We start from the raw sequence: 9909 nt of genomic DNA, 5'->3' as shown, positions 1-9909 counted from the left end.
TCCATTTCAGGCTTTTTCATTAATGGGCCTAACTATAACAAGGACATGGCCCACCAAAACCGTCAGCTTGTGGGCCCATTTGGGGCCCACTATTTCAAAGTAATGGTCCTCCTTCAATGGGAGTACCGGAGATTCCTCCCTCCCTATCTATAAATGTATAGAGCGTGGAGATTTTATTTATTACCCCTTGGAAAAGTTTAAAATTGTTTAGCAATCACTCAGCTTTTGAAGCATTATTTATCACTCATGCAAAGAATGCTTTTAAGGTGTTTTTTTTTTTTTTTAATGTAAACAACTTAAATGACCTTTTATTTTTTTATGTTAGTTACTTAGATTTAAAAAATTATAATTTAAATTCATATTCTTAATTTTTATTATAAATTGACACCCAAATATTTACTATTATTATATTAATCACACGAGGGCTCAAATACTAACTCTAAAATATATATATATATCACATAGTATGATCGCTGTTAACCGTATATGTTCGTGAAACTAAATTATAATTTTTTAAAGTTGAGTGAATTCAAAATTAAAAAAATAAAAATAAAGACCATTTAATTTGTTTATTTTATTTTATTTTTTTAAGAGGTAAGTACATTAAGACGTAAGTACACAAAAACTAGAGGATTTGGTTTTTTTTTTTATTATTATTATTATTTTAAGATGTAAGTATTACACTTAAACCCTCCATCTATTACTATATTAATTGTTATTATTATTATAGTAATTTACTCACTTTAATAAAGGTTTGTTAATACTAAATCATCGTTTCCCAACTACCGGAAACGAAACCACCTTCAATACTTCACTTACTATCCTCCATCTCCTGCCACGTGTCCACTAGTTTCATAAAATTAATTAATTAATTAATTAATTAATTATTTATTTATTTAAAAAAGTTGGCTTCCGTCTCTCAGCTTCCATCCATCCAAAGAGCGCTCTGAAACCGCGAGAGATTCCTCCCGTTCTCCTCCTCTCTCTCGATCTCGACTTCGATTCGATTCGATTCGATTTGGAGAAGTGAAAAAGAGGGAATTTTTGGGAATTTTATCATCTATACATGGGATTAAGATGAGAGATTGGGATTCAGGTCTTCAATCTCATGCTTTTGATCATCATCTCGAGCTGCTGCTTCGCTTTGCCGTTCGAGATCGATGGATGAGACGCCGGGCGCCGTCGGAACTACGGCGAGCCTCTCGTTGAGGCTTGGCCAGGCCCTCTTCTCCTCCGCTTCCTTGCTCTTCATGTCTGTTGGTGTAGAGTTCTATAGCTATACTGCTTTCTGGTACCCTACCCTTCTCTTCTTTCTTTGTTTACTGTTTTGTTTTAGAGTTAAACCTAATTCATCCTAGTCTCAAAATCACACCTTTGTATTGATTTGTTCTGAATTGTTCTTCTGGGTCTTTGTGTGGATTCATTCACTTGAAATTTAACAAGAAATTTTAGGTCTTTTAGGCATAAATTTTTTCTTTATTTTGTGGTTCTTTGAATAGTTTTAAGTTTGATGTGTAGTTATGAGTTGATTGAGTTCACTCTATTGGTTTTTACACTTAATTTAATTCATCCTTGTATCAAAATCACACCTTTTCCATTAGTTTGTTCTTGATTGTTGTTTTGGGTCTTTGTATGCATTTATTCACTTGACATTTGTTATGAAATTTTGGGTCTTTTTTGTTTATAGATGATAAGTTATGAGTTTTGGTTATTGTCTTTTAGAGCTAGCTAAGCTATTCCACCCATGTCTCAAAATCACTTTTTTTCATCAGTGTGTTCTCAATTGTTCTTATGAATATTTCTGTGGATTTATTCACTTCATATAGTGAGAATATGAGCTAATTGAGTTTACTCTCTTTCTCTTGCTCTTGTTTTAATAAGTGTTCCTTTAGAGCTAACCTAATGATCCATATCTCCAAATATCACTTTATTCCATTGTTGTTCTGATTTGTTCATGTGGATTTTTGTGTGTTCTTTCTCAATATCTTGTTTTGATTTATGTATTTTAGATTTAATCTAATCCATCCATGTCTCAAAGTCACATCTTTGTGGATTTTGTGTGTGAATTGAATCACTTGAAATTTCTCTAAGTAAATTAGAAGCTTAAATGTTGTCCTGTGAAATGAAAATAAGAGTATTGAAAAAGGATCCCTGTTTCACATATATTTGTAGGAATTGAAAAGAGATCATGAGAGGAAAGTAAAATAATGGAAAAGAAAGAAATAATAACATTTTGGAACTATGCTTGATCTCAATTACAGGCAAATATAGGCCGTTTTCTTGTTCGAAGAAAGAAGGCATTGTTAATTTGTTTAGCCTATGACTCTGATTAGGTAAACTGTCCCTAAATTCTTATGGATGTGGTCCAAAAAGATTCAGATTCACAATTCTTGATAACTTGGCATTTCATGGCCTTCTTAAGGATGCCATTGATAAAGTGGGAACAAAACATTGCTCTCAATTTTTTTGTTCCCTGCAACATGCATAATAATGAAGATGCATCTTTACATATCACTCTCAGTTTTAGTTACTCATCCTCAAATCAATATCAATATCTTCTGGTTTTTGAATTGCCCATTTAATTCTTACTCAAGAAAACAGTTGAATCCCATGACTGAAACAAATAAATCTTTTTTATTTTCCAAAAGTTTTGAGCATGGTCCTCTCAAGTTCTGTCATAGACAAACTCATCGCTTTCCTAGATAACACCAACATTGTTCTCCATAAAGAATAAATTCCCTGTAACAATTGTTTCTACTTAAAGTTAGAGTCCCTTGAGTTGTATCATCGGTTTAATTGAAACCAACCTCTAGTGCTTCATAAACTTGTCTAGTTTTCTCAAAAATCTTTTTCTTAAACCTACATGTATTTTTCGACAGCTTTCTAGTAACAATTATGGGTCTGGTGATTCCATGGAGCGCGACACTTGCAATCATAGATGTATATTCGATCATAGCTGGGTGCCCACTCCGATTACCCGGTGTCATGGTGATTGTAGTTGTAGGTGATTGGGTATGTATCTACTGCCATGTTCTCATTAAAACACTTGAAATATCTCTCATCACTTGAAATAAAATCCTTTCGGAACAATTTGGCAGGTATTGTCAATACTTTCGCTCGCCGCCGCCTGTTCAACTGCGAGCGTTGTCGATCTTCTGGTTCACTTTGACGGATCCTACTGCCCTGCCAAGTTCTGCGGCCGATACCAACTATCCGCAGCAATGGCTTTTTTATCCTGGTTTCTAACTGCTGCTTCATCTCTTTTCAACCTATGGCTTGTGGCTTCCTGGTAATCGCTATTCGATCTAGTTTCGGCTATATTCTATTTTGTAGAAATTTTGATTGGCATAGCTTTAAACTTCATATATGTGTACATGTATATATGTAAGTCCATTCTTCAAACTCCGTATTTTCGATCTCTGTTACTTCATTTCGATGGTTATATTATGTGTTATTTCAGCTAAAAATAAGTAAATAAAATGTTGGATAGGTATCTAGTGACAAGTATAGAGGCATGTTAAGATGCTAAACTTATCTTATTATCTTCTTGGTTTGAATGTCTAAACCTACACATAAAGTTCTCAGACAAGCAATGACTAAATGGACAGGCATTTGTTCTGCTCTAATCTATAAAGTGAGATTGGGCTCTATTATTAGCCTCAAAAATTAGTTCTAAAGGAAACTTAATCATAAAATAAAACCTTTTGATGCTATTCTCAAATCTTATTCTTTTATATGAATATTTTTTTCTACTTTTTATTTGATTAATAATTGCTTATTTATAAGCTATATAAAATAAAACCTTTTGATGCTATTCTCAAATTTTAAAATAAAAATAAGAAAAATAAAAGTTTTGGATATATTGACTTATTGAGAAATGCACTTGGTTGCATGGTCATATGAATGGAGAAATTTTATTAAAGGGTATTTTTTTAATTTGTTTAACCACACCCTAAGAAATTTAGTTGAAAATTATAATAAATTATCTACCATTTCCTTTTTTTTATATAAATATTCAATTAATTAATTTATATAACTATATATTATCAATAATAGAGAATATTAACGCCTTTAACTTTTTCTTAGAAAATCCTCATGTTTAAATGGATTTTTTTTTCAAGTATAATTTCGGTATTTTAGTTGTAAGTACCAAAATAAACATTTATTTAAAAAACCAAGTTATCATTACAAATTAATCCACTTTGATTAACTACATATGTATGTATACACACAACAAGTTGTTAGGCAAAAATTATTAAGGGTAAGTTACATGAATTATTCCCTTCTACATTGTTTGATAATTTATCAAGAACTAAAATAGTAGATAAATCAAGTTCAAATATTTATAATGTTTTTGTCATATGTTTTCTAAGTCTGCTTCTTTCTCTTTTATGACCATGAGTTTTTACCGTATGGAGGTATTTATTGATCATCTAAAAGCAAGTTTCTATCATTTTAATCAATTTTTTTCAACTTATCAATAATTAATGACATTTCTCTTATTCCCAATCTATTTCAGATAAATTATTTCTTTAATTGATTCTTTCTAGTAGCGTCTAATATCCATTTTAATATTTTCCATATCAGTCATATTCATTTTCTAAATATATTATTCATTAATCACTTAATATTTTGACATGTATATCATAACTAGCCCTAACAATTATTTTATAAGACTTGTCTTTAAATAGTGACCAAATACACATACACACCCCTTTTGATTTATTTTCATTTGAAAAATATTAACATTATTTTTTTAAAATTAAATAAAAAAAACAAGAAGAAGAAGGAGGAGATCATAATTAAACAAGTACAAAACACTAGTTAAACATACACGCTTAACAATTAAATGCATCACCCCTACAAAAACAGATGCCTTTGTCTAAAATATGTCTGAAAATTCCATGATTGAATGAATGAATTCATTCTAAACCACAAAAACAAAACCCAACAAACAAACAAAACAAAATCCCATCCAACTAAAAATTCTGATCTCAAACATGGTCCCTGTCCATTATTCCAAACAAAAAACCCTAATCTAACAAACCAATTTTGTTCTGTTCCCCCCATCAAAATATTAAACATACTAACAAATTCAAGCAAACATACTAAAAGAAAAATCACATGAACACATTGCTATTGTTTCCCCAAAATCATCATTGTCACCAGTCAACCAAACAAGCCAGCTTGGCCTTCACAATTATTATTATTAAGTTAAACACAATGGCTTTTGTCTCTTTTTAAGTCTTTCACATTATGCAAGCAAAGCCATCCACTTGATCATTGCTTTAACTACTTAATTAAGCATTTATTTGCTTGCTTTGTCTCTTTAATCAATCATTTTTTATTCATTTGTTTTATAGCACCCTTGTTTTTTTTTTAAAAACTATATATATATATATATTATTTGTCCACTATGTTACTTCACAACCTTTTGTAATCATTCCTCTTGGCTGTAAAGCCTCTCATCAAATGTGTGGATCCTTCCCACCTGATTCCTTTTTGCTTTGTATATATAAAATAAATAAATAAATAAAGGCTTAATTTACTTCTGAAAACAAAACACGTGGTCCTTTTATTTTAAAAATTTACTTGTGAAAAAACAAATTTTAGTTATGTTTTTCACCGGTGTTCTTAAGAAAGAAAAATGATCTCAGGGATATGATTCTGTAATTATAACAAAACGAGATGTGTTTATCTTTGTCTATTGGATTACCTCAATTTAGTGACTTTTAAAATAATAGATAACAATTTTTTAATGTAACTATCAATCTATTCCTATATTATATAATAAATAAAAAATAAAATTTATAAGCTCGTGACAAAGAATAAGTAACGTGTTAGTTCCGTGGTTATTACCATAAAACCGAATCCACTAAATTATTTTTCTTAAAAAAAATTAAAAAATATATATATATCAAAAAAATCAAACAAAGCTACATTTTAATATGTATAAAGTTTTCTACAAAATTTTTTCCCAATTTAATCAAATCAATTCATAGTAGTGGATTTGGTAACATTTAATAATTTTAAAATTTCATATATAAAAATAAAACTCCAAATTTAGTGTAAAAGTTTTACTAAGTAAATTGCTTTACTTATGGATATGTATTTTTCAGTTAAAAATTAATTTAATCAGATAAAATTCATTTTCTCTTTTGATCTTTAAATCACCTTTTTTTTAAAAAAAAAAAAAATCATGAACTCTAAACTAATCCTCAGTGAAATACTAAGAATTCTCTAAAGTGCTTAAACGATTTAAACCTTTTATTGGTCTGTTAATAAAGTAATTTGAATAAATTAATATTATCACATGATTAAAAAAAAAAAAATCAAATTTGATATAATTTCATACTTATAACTTTTATGTACATATTTGCTTTATTAATAATAATAAGATCCACCGGCCAAAATTAACACACCAAATCCCACTCAAATAATTAGCACACACCAAATATTTCATACATACAATAAAGCAAAAGTGAACATCTATTCAGGCAAAATCGGACGGTAGAAAATCAATAGATGAATGCCTCGAGATGATCACCAGATCATGAGCAAAAAAAAATAGCAATAGTGATAAAGTGAACTTCTAAACAGGCAATAATCGGACGGTAGAGAATCAAAAGATGAATGCATCGAGATGAACACCAAATGATCAGGGTCATATAATAAATTTCGCACGTGGGAATAGAGTGCGAACGTGGTTTGGCGGAGCCCATTCCTCGAATCCCGAACCCGCTTTATGTCGGGAATCTTTAATCTTTTGGGCGCTTTTGTTTTCTCCCACGTGTCAACCCTCTTCTTGCCACGAAGCTACCTCATAAACTAGCACTATTACACGTGTGCCTTTCCTACTCTCGCACGTGCCCTTCCCCATGTGACACCCATTTCCGGAGTCTACTTTCTTAGTTTCCTTTTCATTCATATTTCCTTTTGCATTTAGGCCCTACCTAAACTATTCTATAATTGTTTAATCGCCTCAACCCTTTTTATTTTGTTACAAGCATATTACCATCTTCCTAGAATGTTTTCTTAGTTTTTTTTTCATATTACTTTTGCATTTAGGTCTTTTTGATAATTGTATAATCAAGGAATTGTGGTTAACCCAGCAATAACTGTGTAATGAATTACTTCTCGTTCTTGCCTGACAGAGAGTTATCCCAAATCATTCAAATTAACATAACTGGTACATTTTTGTACTTACATGTTCTTTGATTTAATACATGTTACTTTTCTCAAATATAATATATATATATATATATATATATTAGAAAACATCAACTATGTACATTCGTAGAACGTTCATAGGTAAGAACAGTGCTAAACATGATGCTACAGTGAGGCATAATCAAGGGTTAACGAGTTTATTAGTTTTGATTTGGTTGATAGTTAGGTTGCAGGAAGTGTAGTAGAAATAGGGTTGAATGGTTCATATTTGTTCAGTTACTATGCACAAATTGATTGAACAATTTAGATCAAAGTACTGTGCATCCAATTTTTCACTATGCTACTGTTTATAAGCACAGTAACATTGTTCATAAAATAGTACTGAACCGTTTGATCGAAATCCAACGGATGATAACAACGTTCGTAGATTTCAAATCTACGAACGTTCAAATCTACGAACGTGCATAGATGATGTGAAATCTACGAACATGCATAGATGATTCATTCTATATATATATATATATAATAATAATAATTATATAAGCAAATGTATATTTTTTTTAACAATTGTGATAAACACATGACAATGCACATAGATCGAAAATTAATATTGAGCTTGTGCCACTATAAATATAAATTTAAATAACAAACCTAAAAATATAACCAAATTTCATTAGTATTATTATATGTTTAATGAAATTTGAACTCGGAACACTTAAAATATGTCATACTTGTCTTTTACAGGAGAACCAATTTTATTAGATTATAAATTTTTTTTTTATAAAATGTCTAGTTTTTTTTTTTTGCATTTCAACCTTAAAATATTCTATAATCCTATAAAAAAAAAATTGCACCTGAAAATATCATATTTAGACGTTTAAAACAAAAATAATTAAATGCACTGTCATCCGGAATATTTTAGCTGTATCCCTGTATTATTATTTTTATATATTATCTTTTAAAAATATTCGAAACTTTTCATTTCGGCCCTTATTTTTAATTTTTTAATATATATTAAATATAATCTAATACTTATTAAACATTCCTTTATTTTGTCATATACTTACATTTTTTTTTTATATTATTATTTTTATTTGACAATTTAATAATTTATCTAATGTCAATATATAGTTTATTTATAAAATTTATTATATATATATATCATTTGTAATGAAAGCAAATGCACTGTTAACTAGCAAGGTTTAGTAACAATCATTAAATATCATTTAACATTATTATTTATAAAAATATTATAAAAAATTATTGTTTATGATAATGTTTGACACTGTTATATACTATTTAATATTATAAATAAACAAATATAATTTTTTACATTATGCGTCCATAGATTTAAAATCTATATACGTCCATAAATTTAAAATATGTACAACTAAATAATGATATACATATATACCTAATTCAAACATAAGTTAGCTAGCTAGTCTATGCCACACCTACGTAACCTCTATTAAGCATTATGGGTGACAACAAATAAAAGTAAAATAAATGCATGACGTTTAACCAATGATTTAAAAACCGGACCGGACCGGCCGGTTGAACCGGTTGAACCGGGAACCGGCCGATAAACCGGTCCGATTACTCACATAAAATAGTAAAGAACCGGGCCGGCCGGTTCAACCGGTTCAACCCGTGAACCGGTTGAACCGGACCGGCCAATTTATTAATTAAATTATTTAATTAGTTTATTTATTTTATAATTAAAAAAATTTAAATAAAGTTAATAAACTCATTAACTCGGTCCAAATTTCAAAAAGGCAAAAAAAGTCACAAAAATACTTGAAGATATTAATATATTATGATTTATTATCATTAATTTATTATAATTAACTTATAATTTTACGCTAATCAACAATTAAATCATTAAAATTAAAGTATTAAAGTATTAAACCAAACATTTCAATGGTTTGGTTTTTATTTTTTAATCATTATTGTTGTTGTATACTTGTATACTTATATTTTATTTAATTCTTTATTTTTAATATTTGTTGTATAGTTGTATCCTTGTATATTTGTATTTTAAAAATTTTAATTTTATATAAAGTTAAGACTTTGAGGTAATTTAAATTTGCAATATGTAATTTTGTATCTTTTTTATTATTTTTTCTTTATTTTTGAAGTTATTTTTACTTATTTATTATTATTATTTTAATTTTTAAATATTTATTTATTTGAAAAAATTAAATCCGGTTGAACAATTTTAATAACGTCAAGAGTTATTAATCAAGAGTTATTCACTAATATGAATGGGCATTTTTGTTGATTTTTTTGAATTTTTTTTTATAATTTTATGATTTTTTTGACATTTCTTATTTTAACAAAAATTTAAAAAAATAAAAAATGTTGGACCGGCCGGTCGAACCGGTTGGACCGGTTGAACCGCGAACCGGTTGGCCAACCGGTTCACCAACCGGTCCGGTTTTTAAATCCTTGCGTTTAACATACCCGAAAACAATCAAATTCCAACATATTATAATAAAAATAAACCAAAGCATAAATTAGAAACTTTTAGAGGGGTTATATGTTAAAAAAAAAACCACTTACCTGCATAAATACCGTCAGCTTCTTTTCCGCGGCCATACCGCGGGCCCCACTATGGGCCCCACATCCAGCCTGTCACCACCGCACTAAACGCCAAAAACTCGCCCCTTTATATATCCACCATCCATTTTCCCTTCTCCCAAATTCAATCAAAAATCAAAACCCAAATTCAAATTAGAA

The 9909-nt window shown here is 29.2% G+C and overlaps 1 protein-coding gene across 1 annotated transcript; it reads left to right on the top strand.

The window, feature by feature from the left end:
• The first annotated feature begins 934 nt into the window (after window positions 1-934).
• On the top strand, window positions 935-3447 carry LOC120266586 (CASP-like protein 5C1). Its single transcript, XM_039274226.1, has 3 exons — window positions 935-1291; window positions 2880-3012; window positions 3099-3447. Exons 1-3 carry the CDS (start codon window positions 1161-1163, stop codon window positions 3291-3293), a joined length of 459 nt encoding a protein of 152 aa, XP_039130160.1. The 5' UTR covers window positions 935-1160; the 3' UTR covers window positions 3294-3447.
• Window positions 3448-9909: the final 6462 nt, after the last annotated feature.

The sequence above is a fragment of the Dioscorea cayenensis genome, chromosome 8 (genome assembly GCF_009730915.1).
Source record: "Dioscorea cayenensis subsp. rotundata cultivar TDr96_F1 chromosome 8, TDr96_F1_v2_PseudoChromosome.rev07_lg8_w22 25.fasta, whole genome shotgun sequence".
Classification (NCBI taxonomy): Eukaryota; Viridiplantae; Streptophyta; class Magnoliopsida; order Dioscoreales; family Dioscoreaceae; genus Dioscorea; species Dioscorea cayenensis.
This window is presented reverse-complemented; position numbering and strand designations above follow the sequence as displayed.

What these genes read in the sequence shown, in the direction of transcription:
- LOC120266586 (XM_039274226.1), top strand. Translation starts at nt 1,161, where the DNA reads ATGGATGAGACGCCGGGCGCCGTCGGAACTACGGCGAGCCTCTCGTTG. An exon ending in TATAGCTATACTGCTTTCTG is followed by an intron (nt 1,292 to 2,879) that starts GTACCCTACCCT and finishes ATTTTTCGACAG; the next exon opens with CTTTCTAGTAACAATTATGG. An exon ending in TTGTAGTTGTAGGTGATTGG is followed by an intron (nt 3,013 to 3,098) that starts GTATGTATCTAC and finishes ACAATTTGGCAG; the next exon opens with GTATTGTCAATACTTTCGCT.